This window comes from Pyrgilauda ruficollis, unplaced genomic scaffold (assembly GCF_017590135.1).
Source record: "Pyrgilauda ruficollis isolate IOZ18807 unplaced genomic scaffold, ASM1759013v1 scaffold23, whole genome shotgun sequence".
NCBI classification, from domain to species: Eukaryota; Metazoa; Chordata; class Aves; order Passeriformes; family Passeridae; genus Pyrgilauda; species Pyrgilauda ruficollis.
In genome coordinates this window covers 6,586,432-6,607,465 of record NW_024522539.1, presented here as the reverse complement: position 1 = coordinate 6,607,465, position 21,034 = coordinate 6,586,432, and the positions used below count along the sequence as shown (strand labels likewise).

Sequence of the window (21,034 nt, the reverse complement as noted above, 5' to 3'; positions counted from 1 at the left end):
TTTATTTGGATGATGCCTTGAAGGGCTGGTTCAACCCTTTGGGGCATGTCTGTGCCCTTAGTTTATAGCACTGTGCTGCTCACTGTCATCCAGCTGGGCTGTTGGTGTGCCAGCTCAGGGAAGGAGCCATCCCACTGCTTGCTGGGCACGAGCCACTGAGGGCTCCAGCCCTCCCTCTCTGAAACCTCTCCACCTCTCGTTTCCCTGTGCTCCCTTCTGGGTAAGAACAGGTCCCCACTGGTTGGAGCTTTCACCAGATCTCACCCAGCCCCATGCTTAGGTTCCTGAACAAGAAACCAGAGGATGGTCACCTCTTCAGTGGGAAAGGAAATGCCTTTGGCATAAGATCCTTGGAGTTGTCCAAAGCGGTGTCCTTGTCTGGAGAAGTAAGTAGATGCCTGCTGATCATGATGCAGGGGGGTGTGTATGTTTGTGTTTGTATGTGTAGTAGGAATCAAATATTCATGTTGGAAAGCTGGTGTTGGATTTCCAAGGGAAGAAACACATTCATTAAATGTGATCCACAGCCCAAGGCAGAGGATTGGATGTTGGCATGGTAGAGCCTTGAGGGGATTAGGCTGTGAGATGGAGGTAAGTTTTTGCTGCAGCTTCCCCTCCTGCAGTTCTGTATAAATGATTTAAGTCCCCACAGTCCACTGATGGTGTCCATGCACTGGCACTGCCAGGGATGGATGAGAACAGCTTGGCTCTGAGCTGGGTGTGATTCCAGACAGCAGCTCTGGAGACCCTCAGCAGCACATCCCTGTGTCCTAGAGACTGAGCTGGGGTCTCTCACAGAGCTCAGCTGCAAGCTCAGAACAGCTGCTTGGGTTTGGGAAGAAGCAGGGAGACACAAGGGTCCTTTCCCAAGGGACATCCAAGCCCAAGTGCAGGCAGCACACATGCTGCTCCCTGCTCCCTTAAAACACCCTGAAAAAAAGACTCTTTGTTCTAGGAGATACAGATTATATATATTTTAAGGCTCCATGAATCATTCATAGCCCAAAGATAAAACTGAGCATCAGAGCCAAGGAAAGGCTGGGGCTGTGAGGTGAAGGAAGGAGCCTTCCATTATGTATTGTACTCAAACTTGACCTGGCAGTACCTCCTTGAAATCTTGCCTTTGCTTTGGGAAGCCCTCTTTTTCTCCTAAAAATCTGAACTACTCACCTACTTTCAGTAGATAATTGTAGGAAGAGCATAATCAGCTGCTTCCCTTGCTGTGCAGCTTGATGGTTGGCTTTTGAAGAGTTAAAGTGAGCATGTGAAAGCACAGTGGGGCTGTCAGGAAAAACATGGATGTGTTGGCTTGGAAGGAGAATGAAAGAGTCCTAGGGATGCTATAGGATCAAGCAGGGTTTAAGGATTAACACTTAGTCTGGCAAACAGTGTCAGGTAGGGATTATTGAATGGTTTGGGAAGAGAGTCTGGGTGTTTTCTGCCTGAGCCAAGCACTTCCAGGCTCAGTGTGGCACAAGCCAGCTGTGAATAAGGGCTCCTGCTTGCTTGTGGTCACTTGGTCAGCATGAAATGAGTTTGTGAGTGTGAGCCTCGTGCCTGGCAGGCAGATGTCCTTAGCTCAGAAAAGGTTTCTTGGATGGAAGCAAATGCTGATGATTAAATCCAGAGTGTGGCTGTATGGCAGTGATTTGTAGTGTCCTGACCTCTTGGCAAAAAGACATGGCCAACACAACCTGTCTGGATAGCAGCAGAAATCACAGCCAAAGAGTGGGAAGGGAGGAAGAGGGACTGGTTGTTTGGTTTATTTTCTTTGTGCTTTGCTGTTGTTTTCTGTTTGATTCTGTAATCTAAGAGAAGGGCTGGAAGTTGAGCTTTCATTTTATCAGATCGTGGCTTTCTTTCCTATATCAGTTGTATTACAGTAAAAATTCATGTTCTGCTTGTCTTGATTAAATGGCAAAATGTTGTACCAGAGCAGCAGGAAACTCTTATGTTGCTTTGCTATTTCCTTTTTAATTACTGTCACCAATTCATTGGCAAGAGTAATCTTATTGCTCAGGCCTGGAGACACCTTCCCTTTCCATCTCTATACAGCCCCAGGGCTTGTAAAATACACTTTTGGCAGTAAGGTGAAATAAAGAGAACTTCATTTATTTGCTGCATTTCATTTGTGCCAGCACAAGAGCTTATGAGGCCACAGTCTAGCCTGGGTATCTGGTATTGTCCAAGTTAAAAATAACCCCACTTTGCTCTCTCAAGAGTTGTTTTTCACCCAGAACCTTTCAGGGCACTGCTTGGCCAAACAGCAGTGACAGAACTGAGGAGAGAGTGACCAGGGGTGGGGTGGGATGATAGGAACCCCACAAGGTCAGGTAAGTGCCTGAGTCACAGCATCAGGGCTGGCAGCTGATAGTCTGCAGCAAGCAAACACCATGACATGCAAGACGTCTGCTGCAAAAACTGGGAGAGAAATTATTTGGAAATGTGCTATTTCTAAAGCTTTTTTATATTTTTTTTTAATAGAGAAAACCTTTCAGGCCCCTTTTTAATTCATAATAAAGAGCAGGTTGAAAAGAAGGAGAGGGCAAATGAAGACAGTGAGGCTTGCTATCTTCCTTTAAAGTTGGAAGGTCACCTTTAAAAATGGATGAATGCAGCATTTGGAAGAAGCTCCAAGGCAGCAGGCCTGTGGTTCAGCACTAGAATAGGAGGCAGAACAAAGATGAAAAGAAGAATCCAGTTGGGATGTAGGAATAGCTGCAGATCCCCGTGGTGGACTTGGGTGGAGGCGGTGTTTGAGGGAGCTTCTCTGCCCGCTCTCAAAGCTGCAGTTGTGCGTGGTGATGTGCTGGGGAAAGCTAAATTTGGAGCTGGATAGCCAGCTGGACTGCACAGGGGCACATGGATGGGTGCTAGCACTGTGGGAGTAAGATTGGGATCTGGGATAAAATTAAAGCACTGCCTGCCCATTTGCATTCAGGGGTGCTGGGTATCTCTGCAGCTGTCCTGCCTGGTTTGGCTGTGTCCCTGCTGACTTTTCCCCTTTCCTGGGACTCTTCAGGGAGCGGTAAAAGGGTGATCACAGCAGGAATCCTGGTGATAACTTGGTGCTTCCCAGTTCCAGCCATTCCCACCTTTCCTTGACACCACCTGGGAGGTGCCTGGTGGGAGCAGGACATAAGGGGGGGAGTGGGGATGGTATTGAGTGACCCTGGTGTTGGTCTCAGCTGTGTCTGCCCTGGGCAGAAGTTCCCTCTGTCAGGGGAGCAGTTCTTAGGATTTACCTAAGAACTGAACACATTTCATAGTTAAGCAATTGCCTGTCTTTCCCTCTGAGCCAAGACGCAGGGGCATCAGACACATGCTATCTATTGCTTATTAAGTGGTTTAACAAGCCCAGCTAATTACAATGTACTCAAGGATTTTGTAGCTTATGAAGGCAGTCCCTGTTTGTTTGTGTCAGTGCTTTAATACATTAATACACCAATTAAGCCTCGGGAGGTGTGTGTGCTCACACAGCTTTACATATGGGGAGGCATGTTGATGGTTTTCATGTCAGCTGGGGCTTCTCTGGCTCTTACAGCTCCAGCTCTGAAGGGATGCTTGTGGTTTTACAGCCTTGTCACTGGAGGGACACGCATCCCCTACATAAAAAACGTTGTTCTCCCTGCCCAGAAATATGTTGTTTTACAAGACTCAGGCAGACATGGGCACTCTGCTGTTAAGGTTTCCTTCTCTCAGACAGGCCTTGGAGAGTTTCTCAGTCTCTTTCCTTCTCAGTGCTGATGATACAGGTAATTTGTGCCTGAAAGTGTTGTCTTCTTTGCCTCAGTTAGTCCTGAGAGGTCAGCAGTGGGAGGTGCTGCCTGTGACACATGCATTTGTTTGCAAAGGGCCCAGAACATTCATTAAGCCACACAGTAACGAGCGATAATCAGTGCAGAATGAGCCCAGCGTGAGCCAGTGCAGGGATGGGCTGGAGCAGGCAGCAAGGGTCAGAGGTAAAAGCCTCCTCAGTGCACTCACAGCTCAATGAAAAGAAAGCAGTCATGGGGGAAGGAGAAGGAGAAATGACAGATTAAAGAAAATTGAGCAACTGTAATAAATACACTTGAAATTGAAGTGATTATATTTCCTGTGGAGCTGAAGTGCTGAGGAGGGTCTGCAGAAAGGGCAGCCACACAAAACCGGTGGCCTTTTGGAGAGCTGGCTTACAGGGAATGCAAAATGAGTGGAGGAAAGCTGGCTGGGCTTTAATGCAGGTCTTTCAGACACAGTTGGGAAGGCTGCCCTCAACATTCAGTCTAGTAAAAATAAAGATAATAAAAGGCAGGATGATGGGACTGACATACACCAGGCTGGCTGAGACAGAGACTGGAACTGTAATGGAGCTGAAGTATCCCAATGAAAGGAGAGGGGAGGAAGAAGAGTGCAGGAGAAAACAAAGGGGTGGAAAGCAGCAGCCCTACAGATGCTGAGGGTGTATTTCAGGCAGGGAAGTCCTTTTGCACATAAGCATCTCAGAGGCAACAAAACTGTCCTCACATCAAGGAGGGGTTTGGAGCTTTGAGGAAAACAGGGATCTGGTACAGAGGATATGGAGGAGAAAGTGTTTATCTTGAGAGTGATATATGGAGAACTTACACTGATGACAGAACAAAAGCCTGCCTGAATCAGTGATAAGAGGAGAGAAAGATTATTAAATATGTTTCATCTGCCAAAATTGCATCCAGCTTTATGGAGGATGAAGAGTTCATATCAGTGACCAGCTGCTCAAGGGCACGGGACCAGGTGAGCATCCTCTACAGATGGAGAGCACATCCTGAGGGTATGCACACAACTTGCCAAGCTCTTTGCTGACATTTTAATTTGCCTGTTTAAATTTGGGCAGATGGATGAGAGTTGGAAAGTGGTGGACATAATGGGGACAAGAGACAGACTGGTGAGTTTGGTGTTTGCTCTGGGAAACTCTTGGGAATCTTGTTAAACTTTAAAGGATGTTGTGGGAGAGCACCTGGAAAGCAGCACTCTGTGAAAGCCAAAGTAATGTGGCTGGAAGGAGTGGGAGGTCACACTCAACTAACCCTGAGGAGCTCACTGCCACCATTTCTGAGGGAAATTCAGTGGATAAAGTACACTGAGGTGCTCCACAAGTATGTGACAAGGACCAGCATCTGAAATTAATGACTAGGGGTAGAAGCATTGACAAATGCATTGAGAAAACAAAGAACCCATGTAGAAATGTGCCCTAAGAGCAAGAGACAGAAAAAAGTTGTTGCTAAAAGTGTTTCCAATTGGAAAGAGGTAGAAAGTGATGTGTCCTGGAAGTCACTGTTAATCACCTGTGTTTTTCTTGATGTCTGCTAATGATCTGGAAGAAAATGCTGAAGGCAGGAACCAGAATCCTCTCTGCTGTAGCATCATGGACTGAGGGATTTTTCACCAGCATGGACTGTGCTTAAGGTCCCAAACACAGCCAGAGCTTCTCCTGATTTGGGATGTGTTTGAGAGAGGAATCCCTAGAGAGAGAAGAGAAGCAGAGAGAGAGAGACACTGCAATTTATGCCACAGAGAAACAGCACTATCCATTAAGAAAGGATAAATGAAGCAAACTGGGCAGTGTAAGAATATTTTGTTCATTGAACTCTTTCCAGAAATGATGTGATTTTTAACAGCTTGGTAATTTTTCATTCCTTCGGTTTGTTTTTTTTTTTTTCTTCTCTCTCTACAATTCCAGTTTTAAGTTTGGAGACCTCAGATGACTTGATGTGAGCTCTGTTTGCAGGAGAATTGCAGCCTGGCTGTGTAAATGCAAGTCTGAGTGAAGTTTTGAACTCTGGGTGCTCATATGCACTCAGATATTGATCTGGGTATGTTTTCCCACTACCTGCTTAAAAAAATCTCTGCCCTGGGAAAAGGTTAAAAGACTTGATTTAAACTCTGATTGATAAAGAAAAGACTTCAAGGTGACCTTTTCAATACAGGCTGAATTTGGGGTCACTTTCCAAACTCAGATTGCAATAAGGAAACAGGATTTGTAGGGAGATTGGTGGATTGGATTAGAGGCCTCTCATTTTGCCATGTTACCATCCCAATTTCTGATGCTGGCCCTTCAAATAAGGCAGTTCAGGATATCAACATATATAGAGTCTTGTTCAAGGTATTTTTGGATGAAATGAGACCTGTCCTAGGCTAGTGAGGAGAAACAGCTTAAGGTATTGAAGACTTTCCACCATTATACCCCACTCAGTGCTCTGCAGCATCACCCACGTATATTCATCGACAAATTGCTGTTGCCAGCTTTGGGAGGTTCTTTTTATGCCTCTGCATCCTCAGGTAATTGAAAAACAGTATTGCTCTTTCCCACCTTCCCCAGGAATCTTGCTGATTTTGGTCCTTTCCACTAGCAGTATGTTCTTGCTGTAAAACTTCATAATATACATTTAAATTTAAGCTGTTAAGCCATATATGATAAATATATAAAGTATGTATGTATATGTATATATATATATATATATAAAATATCTTGGTTTTGTAGCTGAAGATCCTCATAGGTTGCCTTCCCCATGTGCCTTGAATACCAATTTAACAATCATCCAGTCTTCAAACACAGCTCAGTTAAAGCTGAACATGCACCTTTTCACCATCTGCAATTAATCATGTCTTCTGAGGCTACCAGCACTGCAGAATGTTTCCTTGAGTCTCACCAGGGCCTTTAAGAAGAATTAACTAGGTATATTTTCTCTGGTGCAGACACTGATGTTTGGCCACAGGAGAAAACTGTGAGATTCTATTTTTTCCCCCTCTTGCACTCATTGAAAGGATTTTGTGAAAATTCACCTCAACCATCTGGCTCATAATCATGTGAGACATTGCTGAAGGATGTCAGACAGAAAAATGGACAAATATACATCGTTTTATCACCCTGTGTTCTCCCTGTGCTGGGAGTGTCAGAGACAATAACCCAGGATGGATTCTCCTTTATAACCACAATAAGGGACACAGTGAAGCAGTGCCATCAGGGGAGCAGGCTCTAACAAGAGCGTGTTGTTCCTTAAACAGTGCTGACCTCCTGGTGATGAGGGATTTTCAAAGCCTAACCCAAGGAGACCTGTTTCTGGTTCACCTCTCGCTGCTCAAAGAGGTTTGTTTGTGCCAAGGAGAGGAAGGTGGTGCTGGCTGGACAGTGCCTCTGCACAGCCAGTGCCTGGGGAACAAGTTGGATCCCACCATGGAACAGCTTTGGAGTCAATGCATGGCTGAGCTGCTGCCTTTAGGGATCCTCTTCTGCAGGATGGACCCAGGGTTCTGGAGGGCTCCTTTCTCCCCCTTTTTTTTTTCCTACAGCAAGGGGAACCTTGGAGGAAAAGTGGATTCTCTTGGTGTGCAGCCTCACAGGAGCACCAGCACAAAATTCATTGCTACTTGTGACTCAGGCACAGGCCAAAGGAGCACAATCATGCACAGACCTGGAGGGTTAAATGAGGACCAGCTGCTCTCCCCATCAGATTAGTAATTCCTTTGTATGATCCTCCTCCTCTTTATCCCTCTCTGCATAATTTGCTGCCTCTTAACAATAGCCTAAATCACCCAAACCACAGTAATTTTAGAGCCCAGCAGGCAGAGCTGTCTCACATTACTCCTCCTTCAGGGGTTTCCTTCTGCAGGAGGAGCTGGTGAGATGGAAAAGGGGATGTGCAGAGAGAGCAAGCCAAGGAAACCTCAGGCAGAAAAAAAAATACAGAGCAAGGTCCATTCTGGGTGTCAGGAAAACGTGGATCTGAGGGAACACCTCATCAAGCCACAGACACAAAAACAGCTCCTGTGTCAGTCCTGTGAGAAAGGGAGTCAGAGGAGGTGGGAAGGAGAGAGATGGAAATTGGGCAAACTATAGAGAGACTTTCTAAGAAAATCATTACTTGAGCCTGAGATCTGTCTCTCAACACCTCATGCTTTTACTTCATATGGCCTCTCTTCTGGAATTTTCTTGTTCCATGGGTTTGGCTGCATTAACCACTTGTTTAATGATCACCAAGCAAAGTTGTTGGTGGGAAAATGATTGGGCATGGGGCAAGATGTGGTATTACTACCTGGAGTTTACAGACACAAAAAAAAAAAAAAAAAGAAAGAAAAAGAAAAAAAAAGAGGTAAGAGATGATGCTACATTCCTTTCAAAATTATTCTTTTCCTTTTTTTTCTTTGTGATGGTGGTGAGGACGGCAACAATCAGAAGCACTTCCAACCTGCCTGGAGCTCTAGCTGGAAAATGCAGAACATAAGGCACTTTCACCAAATTTTCTGCTTTGAGATGGTCCAGGAATTCTGTCACAACAGATTTTTCTGAAAGTCTTTATGCAGTTCCACATCTGGAGGAAACTGCACTTTGTCTAAAAATACTTCTTCATTTTGCACCCAACTTTGGGGTCAGTTCCTGTTCTGTACTTTGCAATGGGGATCACAGTTTTAGTCTGAACCACTTCCAAACCATACCTCTTTCTTTAGTGCCACCCTTCTAATAGTCACATATTTTCCAGAACATATTCAATATATCTGGAATTTTTTAGCAATTATGGTGTGGGCTAGATCCTTCAGACTGTGAATAAGGGCAATGACTGAACAACACTGAAACAAAACCCCCTAAATACTCAAAATTAGAAGGAAAACTTAATGCCGTGACCTGAACCTGTGCTGCAATATCTGCATGGGTGTGCAGGCATGCTGCAGCATGGCACTGAGGTTGATGGCTGGGATGGGAATGACACCAGCAAAATCTGGCTGCTGAGGCCAAAAAGGGCAATGATTGACCAGGGGATGTCTGTGGGGGTCAGTACTGGCTGGGCTGAGCTCTGCTGGTACCTTTTGGAGGGAGCAGTGGTGGTGACTGGGACGCTTTTGTGTCTGCTTGGGGTGAGAGGGAATGCAGTCTAATCAAGGCTGTTGCAAAGATAAGGGAGATTTTCAGTGTTGCTCCAAAATTAAAGAGTGTGAAGAGCCAATACAGGGATGAGGGCTGGGAAAGTCTCATGTGGCACCACTTAAGCCAGCCCTATGTGGCATCTGCCTGCTGGGACACTGTGGGGATACCAGAGGACAGCAAAGGCCAAAGCTCGGGCTGAGTTCACTGTGAGCAAACTCCTTCATTCAAAGGACCCAGGAACTCATTTCTGGCCCTGCAGCAGCTCAGCCATGGAGGGGCTGCTGTCTGCACCAGGCCCTGGAGTCTGCTCCTTCTCCGCAGTGGAGCTCTGGCTGGGGGAACGTGAGGCACTGGAGTCTGCTCCATCTCTGCAGTGCAGCACTGGCTGGGGAAACATGAGCCTTGAGGCTGCTGAAAGCAGGTTCTGCTGGGCTCCTGGCCCTGCTGTATCAGGCAGAGCTGTGCAGTCAGCTCCCAGGCTGGGGCAGTCCATAGCCCTGAGCCCCTGTGACTCGGGTGGAAGGTAAGACTCTGTGTTCCTGCTGGCAGACATTCTCCAAGCTGCCAGGCTGCTCTAAGTCCTGGTCACTTCCCACTTTCTTGTGATTATCCATCTTGGCAATAGGATGCTGTTAAGTGTCTGATTACTCAGTTGTTGAAGCCTTAAGCCTGAAATCTGACTATCACATGGTCCCCAGAGGGGCAGCCAATCCTCCTCCAGCCCTCCACCAATAATCCTTCCTTTCCCCTGGAAAAACAGTAAAACAAAAAGACGAGTGGTATCTGTCTGCAGCAGCACTTTCCAATCAAGTGAAAACTAGCTGGAAAATCAAATCAGCTGGTAAGTTGCTGCAAAACACAACTCTATCTCCTTAAAATCTCCTGTTTTGAAGGGATGAGCTGAACAGCAATTGCTGCTGATGTAAAACAACCATTATGCCTCCTATCTCCTCTCCAAGCCCCCCTCCCTGCAGACGCACGAGTCTGAAGGAGGCAGATGCTCTCTGAAGACTATTTTCCTCTGTTAAATAAATTCACTTTCAAATAATGTGTAATTAAATGTGTGGTATTGAATTAATGTTTTATTCTGAGTGCTTTGGCAGCAGGGGACCTAGGGGCCTGGCTGGTGGAAAGAAAACATGCTCACCAGAAAGATTCCCTTCTCCTCTCTCTTTGCCTTTTCCTTCCACCCTGCCAAGAATCCCAGTCCCTGTTTCCAAGAGCTGCTGGAGTGTACCAATGTGTTGGTAAGGACAATGCTTTGTGTAAGATCCCTTTTGTGATAAGTTATCATGGGGCTCTTGGGCATTCACCCAGTGCAAAGACCTCTGCAGCCCACTCATTTCCTCCCCTCTACACATGTCTTGATACTCTTAGTCTTCATCCTCAGAAGATGCCAGCTGTCTGCTAACCTTGTATACAAAAGGCAGAGCCTAAGTGTCCCCTCAGGATGAGAAGTTGGTGCTGGATGTTTAAGGAGACAGAAGCTGCTGAAGCTGGAAAAGCAGTTTATCCTTCCAGCCTAGTGTCAGCCAGAAACTGAGAATGTACAGACAATGTTGGGAATCACTGGATGGTTTTTAAGCCTTTACCTGGAATGTTAGTAAGGTTTTGGTCCCATCAGCAGTGTTTTGTGTTCCCCTGGGAGCCAGCTGATGAGGAGTTGGTGCATGCAGACATTGGCAAGCACAGGGTGAACCTGTCCCCAGGCTTTGCAGAGGTGACAGTAGCAAGGGGGACCAGAGTGACTGTCTTAACCTGAGAGGATCTTGAGGTGTGTCTTGAGCACAAGCAGATTAAGCAGAGACTGAGTTGGGGCACAACTAGGAACAATTTACAGCTGCCTGCTGCCAAACCCCAACCCTGGCAGCCACAGGGAGCCTTGGGAGCATTGGGTTTCTTTTGGTAAGGTTTTCAAGGTCTCCATACTAATGGACATTTTAATCATTGACAACAGCTCAGGTGAAGAGATTTACCTTGTTGGATCAAGGGAAGGTCCTGTTGATATGAACTCTTGCTTGAGTGATTCCAGAAAGTCATAAATCTGCAGGAAGAGGAGAACATGGATTCTGACTCAAAGGCAAGAACCCACTGCTGTGCAAGGCATGGATGTGCTGAAGGCTTTTTTCATTTCCTGCTGTGGTCATTGTCAGGCTGGGGGTGATGCTCAGGATCCTTCCTCTTGCTTTTTCTCCTTTGTTTAGATCTCCCCAGGATAACTTGGTGCTGCAGTTGGTTCTGCAGGGCTATGCAGTGCTGTGCTTCCCAGCTGAGACTGCTCAGCACCCATGAGACACTTTGTATTGCTCTCTTCATAAAATAATGGCTAAGTGGTTTGTATTCAGATTTATGAGACTGAAATGGATGAGAAGGGCTTGAAGTTGTGCATTTTTTAATAGGAATGTCAGGTGGTTTAAGGTGAAAGAGAAGTTTTTGCTTAAAAAGTGAGTGTGGAATGGTGCCGAGTGCATTCTACTTCAACTTTATTATTTTTCAGATTTTTTCCCCATGAAGTAAATGACAATTTGCTTTGGTTTGGGTTTAAACTTTGCAGGTATGTCACACCAGGTAATGTCACCTGCTTCCAGGTGGTTGTCAGGGTGTTTTGGTGAGGGACCCCGGTGGGCTCTGGAGTTGCTTCTGATGAGTTGCTGGTTGAAGGGTGCCTCTGCTTTGCCTTTCTATCAGCTCCTTTACACACACACACACAAAAACCCTCCCTTTCCATTTCCCTTCACCTCCAAGAGCACTGCACATGTGCACTGTTGTTGTTGTTGGTGTCTCTGTGGCTGCTTTTGGAGCTGGTGCTGCAGCTCAGAGGGTGCTAATCCAGTCACTGGATTAACTCCAAATCACACTCCTCTGTGCAGCTTGAGGGCTGCTCTGCAGCTTCTCTCCCTCAAGTCAGGGCTGGCTGGAGTCAGCTGGAAGCTGAAAGGCAGTGCTTTGGGTCAGGGCTTCCTCTCCATCTGCTATTGCAGCAGCAAAAGCCAGAGGAGCTGGTGATGTCCTGATTATCAGAGGTATGCTTGGAAATGGTGGATGTCAGGTATTTCCAAAGCACCAGAGATCTGCCATGCAGAGATTGCTCCTCTCCTGTTTTTCTGAGCTCAGTTGCACTGAACTTTAGCTCCTGGTGTAGATTGGTATAACTAGATCATTCTTCTAGCCAAGATTGTCCAGCTAAATGCGTCAAGGCCTGTTATTTTTTACCAAGGTCCATTTAGCAGCATGTAGTGCATTAGCTCTGGGTCTGCTGGGTCAGCTGAGCAATAAAGCCTCCTTCCCACCTGGGAGCTGCACTCATGCCTTGTACTGTTCCCAAGGAATGAAGGGGATGGTACGAAAATGAAAAGAACTGCAGAAACATAAAATATCTTTCACTTAAAGTCTTTATGAAGGAGTGCGATCATTAACTGAGCTGAAGGCTGTGGTTGCTCCACCAAGTTCCCAAAGATTCAGATATGCTTTGCATAAATCTCTATGATTTGTGTCAGAACTGCTTGGTGCTTATAATCATGACTTTTTTGAGTCCAAGTCCTTGAAGGGTGCCTTACAGAGGAACTTGGCAAAGACCCAGTGTCTGGGCACCGTGCCGAGTTGTTGGAACTTGTACCTGGGCCCTTTCCCAGAGGTGGCTCATGTCAGAGCTGGGAGAGGAGCCACCAGAAGTGAAGGGCTACCTACTTGGAGTCCAGGCAGAGATAAGAAACAGCCTGTTTATGTCTACATTTTTTAAAATGATGTGGGACTGATTCTCCCTTTGTTTACATGTACTTCACAGCAGTCCATGATTGAAATCAATATCCTCCATTGACTTTGATGGATTTGCACCAGGTGAAGAGGGAGACTCGGGCTCTGTGCAGCCTGCCTATGTGTTATCTTCTCTCTCCATGAGACAAATCTGTGAGAGAATGCCTTGCCAGCCCTCCAGTGGCAGGGCTTTTTAATCTGGTCCTGCCTGCTGCGCACGCTCTGCTCTGATCAGGTACATTGGGTAACTCATCGAGTTTGGTTCCCATCCAGGCTGTGACTGACTGCCTGACATGAAGGGCTCTCTGCTTGGTACTTACATGTGGTGGTGACAAGATTTCCAGTGTAAATTGTAAGCTTTGTTTATTTGATTTTAATTGTGGCAGAGCAGCAGAGCCGTGCAGCATTTATTCACAAGAGTTATTCCAGCAGTGTCAAGGAAGAAATGAATGAATCACATTGACTAAGTGAGAACTTTGCTACCTTTTTGTGGACAACTTATGTAGAAAGAAAAGAGAAAATTCTTTGGCATAAATTAGTTGTTACAGCAAATGACTCAGCCACTGCTGAAAAATGTCATTGTTGTTATCATTTATAAAGTGCTGTTGATGCAAATGAGGCATTAGAAGCTTATGAAAATCAAGAGCATATCTACAAAGAGCCCAGGATCAGACCCAAACCAGGATACCCTAGAAACAGATCTAAAATAAGTCAGGTTTAAAAAAGGGCTTGAACAGTAAGAGGGGCAAAAAATAGAGAAGAAGAAAAAGAGAGAAGAAATGCCATGATGTGAAAAAGCAAAGGGAGGGAGAAGCTGGTGATGGAGAGGTGCAGGAAAGGACCTACCTTTAGGGAAAACAGGGTCACATGTAGGGGGGGAAAGAAAAATTTATAGAAAATTGATATTGGTCTTTTCTAGACAAGAAGAGGAATCTTCTGATAAAGAGGGCAGCAAAAGTAAAAGGGGAAATGTGTATAATTTTGGTCTATTCCATCAGCAAGCTACAGGTTGCTTGTCCAGGGTCAGAAAACCCACTAGAAAGACAAGAAGACAGACTGCTCACTGTTTGGGAGTTTGAAAGAAGATGTGAGGAATTAATTGAAATTAATTAATTAATATAACAGTTGAAATTGACCCGGTGTAAATGATCCAGAATTAGTAGTTTTGCAGTTTGCTCTAACTTAAGTACTGGCACTGCTCATAGCTTACTCTGGAGATTGATTTGTCCATTTTCCTCCCACTGTAGTCATCTGTGTCCAAACACAATCATGTGCATTCAGCTTTCAAGAGTATTAACAAACCATGGTTTCAAAGATGCTGGTTGTGATGGGAATTTGAAATGCAGAATTTGCAGTGTCACTGAACCCATCTCTTCTTCATCTGATGCCCAGGACTGATTTAGAAATGAGACAGTAATTGGAAAATTCGATTCATGAAACATACTCATGCAACTTCCCAATATCTGCTCATGTGATTGAAAAGTGGTGGTTATTCAAAACAAGGTGTTTCCATTGCGCACAGTCTGTTACTAGCTCCATATGCTCTGCCTGGAATTTGGAGGTTGAGTCATGGTCTTTTTGTCTTGACCTTGCCATAAGATAGAGAGACTCTGCAATATGAGAGTAAAAGATGGGAGAAGAATCATTGAATCAGTGATGTAAGTGGAAAAGATCTGATTTTTCCAGGGTCTATCACAAGGGCCAGTGCAGAAGAGACCCATCGGGACACGGTAGACTGATGTGTGAGGAAAGCAGAATTAATCTTGTTCCCTCTTCTTCTTCCCCAGTATCCCATGGCTGTGTTGGGTTCCCAAGTTTAGCAAACTAGAAGGTGTTTGTCTCGAGGAGAGGAACAGACATGACTAAGGACACGTGGGAGCAAGTGATGGGGAGGAAGAAGCTTCTCGTTTCAGACAGCCACTTTTCTAACTAAATTCACTTTAAGCAGAGATCAAGTCATCTGTCCTGCAAAAGGTTCAGAGGTGGTTAGGTAAAGATCCCTTTGCAGAGCCAAAGCTGCCATTCTTCTGCCTTGGCTCTTCCAGAGAAAGGGAAACTTTCTGCTTTGGAGACCATGTGTAAAAGTGGGTCCCAGACTTACTGTTGTCAATGCTCTAACTTACCCCCATGCTGCCATCATTGAGCTCAAGTCATGGGCCATTTCCAACCAGCTGCAGGTCAGGTGCTTTTTCATGTGGTTAATGGGCTATTCAGAACAAGAGTGAAGGCAAAAGTTTGAAACACCTCCTCTGTGTGTCAAGTATTGGTGGACAAGAAGGAAGGTGGGGAGTCTGCCCAACTTTTCTTCTGTGTCATGAAGAAATATACTGATCCCAAGCCAAGGACTGGAAGATGTTTCATTGTAAAGTGGGATTACTTCAGTGTCAGGCGCTCACATCCTTCCCGTAGGTACAGCATGGCTTTGAATGAGTTCACATCGTGCTGTCAATTCTGCTTATTTTCCTGTCAGGTCTTTCTGTGGCTTCTGCATAGGATCTTCTTATGAATTGTCTTGTTGTCTTGTTTTTATAAGTAAATGGTACATGGGGAGGGAAAAAAATAAAAAGAGTGGTGCTTTGGGAGAGGCAGTTTGCATACACCTTGTCTACAGGGCTGACTGCAACGCAGCCGAGACAGATTAGCACAGCACTGCCTGCCTAAAACAAATAAACACCAGCTGTTTATCAGACAGGGCTTGGCTTCCTCCAGGAGGAGGTAAACAGATTTATGCAGATGAACCTCTGAGGTGCCCTTGCAGCACAGCATCTTTCATGGCTATTTGGCCTTCCTCATGAGTTACAGCCGGGATGGGCGAGCACAGAGGTGCAAGGTGAGCACAATAACGCTGCCAGCCACAGCGTGCCACGGGGGTTTGTCACTGCCGTGTGGCCAAACCTGTATTTTATAGTGGGTTAGAATTAATCATAGTGCTGATCTTGCCGTGAAGGGAAGAATTTGATCTAAACTTCACTACTTTAGGCCTCTAGCATGTGGAAAAGCAATTTATTATAACTCACTTATTATTCCATTTGTGCCTAAAATACTACGAAGCAAAATTTATGGCTATTTGAGGTTGAGAGAAATTGCGATCAGCAAATGTATTTTTCTGATTCTACATTAAGATTGTCCAGTTGCTGTCAAACTACTTAACTTCATGACCCTTTTATTTTTATAGCCACCCAAGTTAACTTTCAATCCAACAGTGCTACACAAGTCCACTGCTGCAAAAGGATTGCTTCTCTCCCAATTCAACTCTGTCTGCCACAATACCACATTTAATTCTTCATATGATTTTTCCCTGAAACTTCTCAAGAGGTGACTCTTAACAACTAGCTGTAAAATCTGGTCTCAGAGACAGATGGGATATTATTTTAATAATATAGATGTAATTACACAGTTTGGATGCCAGCTCTCAGAAATGTCTGATAATTTATTAAGATGTCACTGGGAGGAAAAATTGGGAGCTGAAAGTTTTGGGCAATACCCTGGAGAGTTTAGAAAGAGAGGTTTGCATCAGTTCTCATGGTGTTACTCATCAGAAGTGTAAAAATTCTTAAATAGTATTGCTGGTTTTTCTGAGACTGTTTCCTGTTTAACTTCATCTCACACCAAATGGGACAATACTATTGTAATTGCTACATTTCTGAGTTTTTTAAAATATCCTTGGGCTCCTCTTAGTACAAGATCTTGCTCTAGTGCTTTCTTGATTGCTGCTATTTGGGAGATCAAGAACGCAAATATGTGGTTTATCAATACAGTAAGACCAAGGTAATGTAGTGATGAGTGCTACAGAAATGCTTGCCAAGCCAAAGAGGATAAACCCCTTTTCCTCTACTCTCTTAAGTAAATTGGTGCCATTTGAGCTTTTCTTATATTAGGAGTTTCCTCACCCAAGTGCTTTGCTTTACATTTCAGCACATTGTATCTCAGATTTCTCCAGGTGCTCCTTAAACACTCAGCTAAACCAGGTGGAGAAGGCAAAGTCCACATGTGATTTGTTCTCCCTGGCTGCCACTGCAGGTTTAAAACCAAAGTCATTTTGGATGTGCCTACCAACATGTGCCTTAATGTTATTAATATTATTAATATCGGTAAGAAGCAGTTTTCAGCCTATTGAACAATTAAGAAAGGTCAATGGGAATTCCCAGAGAGGTGTCTTTCATTACAAGGCCCATTGCTTGTGCAATCTTGCAGCATCCATCTTCCCAAGCAAGCCAAGGGCCCAGAGATGGCAGCTCCATAAACCTGCCTCTGAGCTCCTAATTAAAAAGCTTAATTGCATGAAAGCCATTAGGATGCTTGTGTTCCATTGGCTTTTTGATGCATTAAGTGGTACCTATATGACCCCTAAGGTTGATACAGGTGCTTGCTCGGGTGCCTGGGTGGCAGGAGCTGGTGGCAGCAGCTGGTGGCACATTGTGATGTGTCCCTGCAGCCAGTCTGAAACCCAGAATTAGTCACTTCCACCTCCTTCATCTTCAGGGAAACACACCTAATCTAAGGGGCACATACCTTTACAGCTCCTGTGGCACAAGGAAGAGATGGAAAAGGATCAAAAGTGGTCCAGTTTATGAGCAAACAGATTCAGGGTTATGAACATCCCACGGGAGTGGAAAGAGGGCACTGTCCCACGTAATGCCTCTGCTTGAGGAGACCTCTCATGCACCAGCTTTTGCTGACTGGGCACTGGAGAAGAGTGCTCAGCTCTCCATTGGCTGCCATGACCATCAGGCTGAAGCTGAGAGCGGGCTGTGCTGCCACAGTTCTCATGGTGATGGAAAGCTCCACTGAAAGACAGTTCATAGAGATAAAATTTTGTCTGCTGTGCCTCCAGAAAATGCTGTGGTGGCTGTGCATCTCTAACTGCTTCTACAGCTTATTCCAAGCATTAAACCCCCCCTCCCCTTTTTTATTGCTGAGGAATTCTAGAGGTGATGTGATGCCAGAAAGGTGCTTAGAGGTTTGCTGTGCCTTAGTGCTGTCCTCAGAAGAGAGCAAGTTCTCCCAGCAACTCGTGGCATTTGATGATGACACAGGATCAGTGGATATCCCACAGTCCCCTAACCTGCCCCTGTAGGTGCCTGGTATCTGGGCAGATTTAATCCTCAGGAATGACCTGTTAGCTGAGCAAACCACTTTTCATTGGCCTCTGTGCCTCTGGTAAATTAAAGTCACTGCTCTTGCGATTCTTCCTGAATCCTCGGTTGCTATTCTCTGTCAGTCCTCGCTGTCCTAAATGTCAGTGGAAAGGATCATTGAAACTGATGGCTTCAGTTCATCTGTTGTGCCAGTGTTGGTATCCTGGGATGACCTTCCTTCTGAGGGGACAGTCATGGAGGGGAAGGCTGCAGGGTCAGGGTCCTGCTGCGGGGCAGTTCCAGCACTTCCAGCCAGCTCCCGCTAATGCCCTAAGGAGCATGGGGGTCACTGGTCCTCCTCCTCTTGGGAATGCTTTCACTTACCCAGCTTCAGCCTCAGAAATCTGTCATGTTTGAGTTTAAACTAATCCCAGTTGAAATGCAAAACTCAACAGGACCTTCTAATGTCACCTAGCCTTTCATTGGAAGGATGTGACCCTTGCTACACCTCACAGGAGATGGATTATTTCCAGGATTATTCGAAAGAGATTCAAGTCTTTGTAGCAAAAGTTGCCCCAAAGGTTCCTCTCCCTGGGGACAAGCTTGCCACGAGCTTGTCATGAGAACTGATAAACCTCAAGTACTTTCCTGGCAGATGTTTTGCATGAGACTAACTCCATCACAGAGATGGCTGCGTTCTGTGGGTGGGTAAAAAGATCCCCATAGATATTTTTGCGAAGCAATTTCAGTTCCCTTGCAGCTTGCAAGAAAATTGAATTAGTTGTTTTCCATTCACTGAATTAACCCTGATTCATTCTTCCCTCAACCCTCTCCCTCTTCCTCCCCTCCCTCCAACAGATGTCCAGCATATTAAGAGGAGAGACATCGTTTTGAAGAGGGAGCTGGGAGAAGGTGCCTTTGGGAAGGTGTTCTTGGCCGAGTGTTACAACCTCAGCCCCACCAACGACAAAATGCTGGTGGCAGTGAAGGTAAATGCCAAGGGCGAGTGGCAGAGAGCAGGGCAGGGGCTGGCCAGTGAAGCGAGACTGGATGAGCCTGTGTGGGAAAGGGAAGCAGGGGAGGGCTGGGGGCCAGGGGGGGAGATTTATCTGATGCCGGAGATTGTGGTAAATCCAATTAGTCACACAAAGTTTCAGTGTTTCGCTTCAAGGTTGTCTGTTCTCACCAGTGCCAAAGCCTCCCTTCCTGCTGACATGGCCAGGAGACAGACAGGGAGGAGAGGCTGGTCTGGGAGCTGTGAGCTCCTGTGCAGCTGCAGCAGCACAGTGTGGATCCAACTCCCTCCAGCAGGCACCGCGGCCCTGCTCCTTCTGGATTTTATCTTTTTGTGTAACATGCAGAAGCTGAAACATAAAAAGGCCTCAGCAAAAATGAGCAATGAAAGCTAAGCATGATGAGCCAATTTTCTGGGATCAATTTGCTGCAAGATGGGCAAAGCAGCTCGGCTTGGCTCCACTCTGCTCCTGCTTGCTTAGCCACAGGTTGCTCCTGTTTTGGGTATTTTGAGCCAACACGAGTTCAGCTTGGCTTGTGCTGTGCTGCTTGCATCCTTGTGATATTCCTGGTGGGAGCTGAGCCCCATCAGTGTGGCTCTGGGCAGAGGAGAATGCTCAGTGCAGAACTGTGCTCTCCTCTCAAGTGGCACCAGTTGGCAGAGCCACATTTTAATCCCTTGGATTTAACCAGTGCTTCCTAACTCCTTGGAACAAGGTCTGCATTTGAATGGATGCTCTACAGGGAAAAAGGTTCCAGCACTCTCTCCAAAGTGCTGGAGGCATTCAGTTACTTGTGACTTGTTCTAATCATTGGCAGCTCAAGCTCTTTTTTTTTTTTTTAGCTCAGATGTCCCTTTTTGCTCTGGCAGTGAAGTGCAAGATTGCACCTTTCACCTCTGAGACAGGTTAAAGCCGAGGACATGAAGACACCCACGTGATTAATTGTTTGATTATAGGGTTGGTACCTGCCTATCAGTGTCAGCCATCCCTCAGCAAGCCTGGCTCCCGAGTCTCTTCAGAGTTTCATTTGCATGTAGGCAGAAACAGCATCCGAACTTGTTTCTGTTAATTGCTACTATGAGCTTACATCTCCAGAGTGCCTTTCATCCTGCAAGATCATACAGCTCCAGCTCTGGAGCAGGGCCCTGGGATCTGGCTTCTTGCCAGCTCTGGGAGTGGCAGGGGAAAAAAAAATCCCTCTAATTTGGGCCACGTTATAAGTCTGAGGGGAAGAAAAAAAAAAAAAAAAGGAAAAAAAGACAGGAATAAAAGCTTTACATATTAAGTTGAGATTTGGCTGCAGTTCCTGAAGATCTCTTTCCCCAGCTGAGGCTGAGAACTACCTCCCCAGCCACTGCAGCTCAGGGCAGCAGCAGGACTCCCTGGTTAAGGGCAGCTGAGTCCACAGCCCAGAGCCTGCCTCTGCCCTGCTCCCAGGGACTCTCTCCCAGGGCCAAAGGAAGGGGCTGTGTTACTCTCTCGCTTAAATGGACTCAGATTTTTAGCAGATCTAAAGGTTGCAGCCCTGCAGATAAACCGAGTTTTGATGTGAAGGCATGGACAAGCTTCCTGTTTTATTCAGCTTGCTTCTAAAAGCATCCTCAGAAATGCACAAGCACTGTATCCAGCAGAGTGTTAAGGTGACAAAGTCAAGTACTAGAAATGCTGGAGGGGCTGTGTTCAGGGCATGTCCTCTGAACACTTCATTTTTCATTTCTCTGTGGCTGCTCCATTGTGGGGATCACTCCTGTGCTGGAACCTCTAGATGTGAGTGTACCCATGTTCACAGCCCCCCAGCAAGTTACTGGGGTTCTATCATCCCCTTTTGCAGAGGGCAGATGCACAAGCAGGAAAACTGAACTGAAGAGATCTGCTTTAGGTGAAGGATGAAGTTACCAACCTCTCTCCAGCCCCATGGACAGCAGGTACCTGACTCAGAGTGAGCCCTGCTGCAGTAATAAACACATGGTGCTTGTGGAAACCTGGCCCTGAGGCTGCATAAGAGGGGATTTTCCAAGTAATATTAGAACAACTGGCACTTCATGATGACAGCTGCAACTTGCAGATGTTCAGGGACCTGCCAGAAGTTATGGAGGAATTGTGTGATGGAGACACAAAAAAAAAAATCCATCCCAAACCTTCCTGGGAGAGTCATTCCTCTGATTTTACTGAGACATCCCTTCTCTTTCTTTGGTTCTGGTCTTCTTTCCCTGTTCTATCCCTTCTAGCTCCCTCATTTATAAATGCTTGGCTGTGCAATCTTAGCAATGAGGAGGGAGTTAGTAACTTTTTTTTTGGTGTGTGATATC

At 45.8% G+C, this 21,034-nt stretch overlaps 1 protein-coding gene across 2 annotated transcripts in view; it reads left to right on the top strand.

Annotated features, from left to right (window-relative positions):
* The window catches only part of NTRK3 (neurotrophic receptor tyrosine kinase 3), a 203,699-nt gene that overhangs the window by 145,635 nt on the left and 37,030 nt on the right, over positions 1-21,034 (top strand). For both annotated transcript variants that reach the window (XM_041469251.1, XM_041469252.1), the window contains exon 13: positions 18,568-18,698. In XM_041469251.1, coding sequence (XP_041325185.1) covers positions 18,568-18,698 — 131 coding nt within the window. The remainder of the gene's footprint in view (positions 1-18,567; positions 18,699-21,034) is intronic.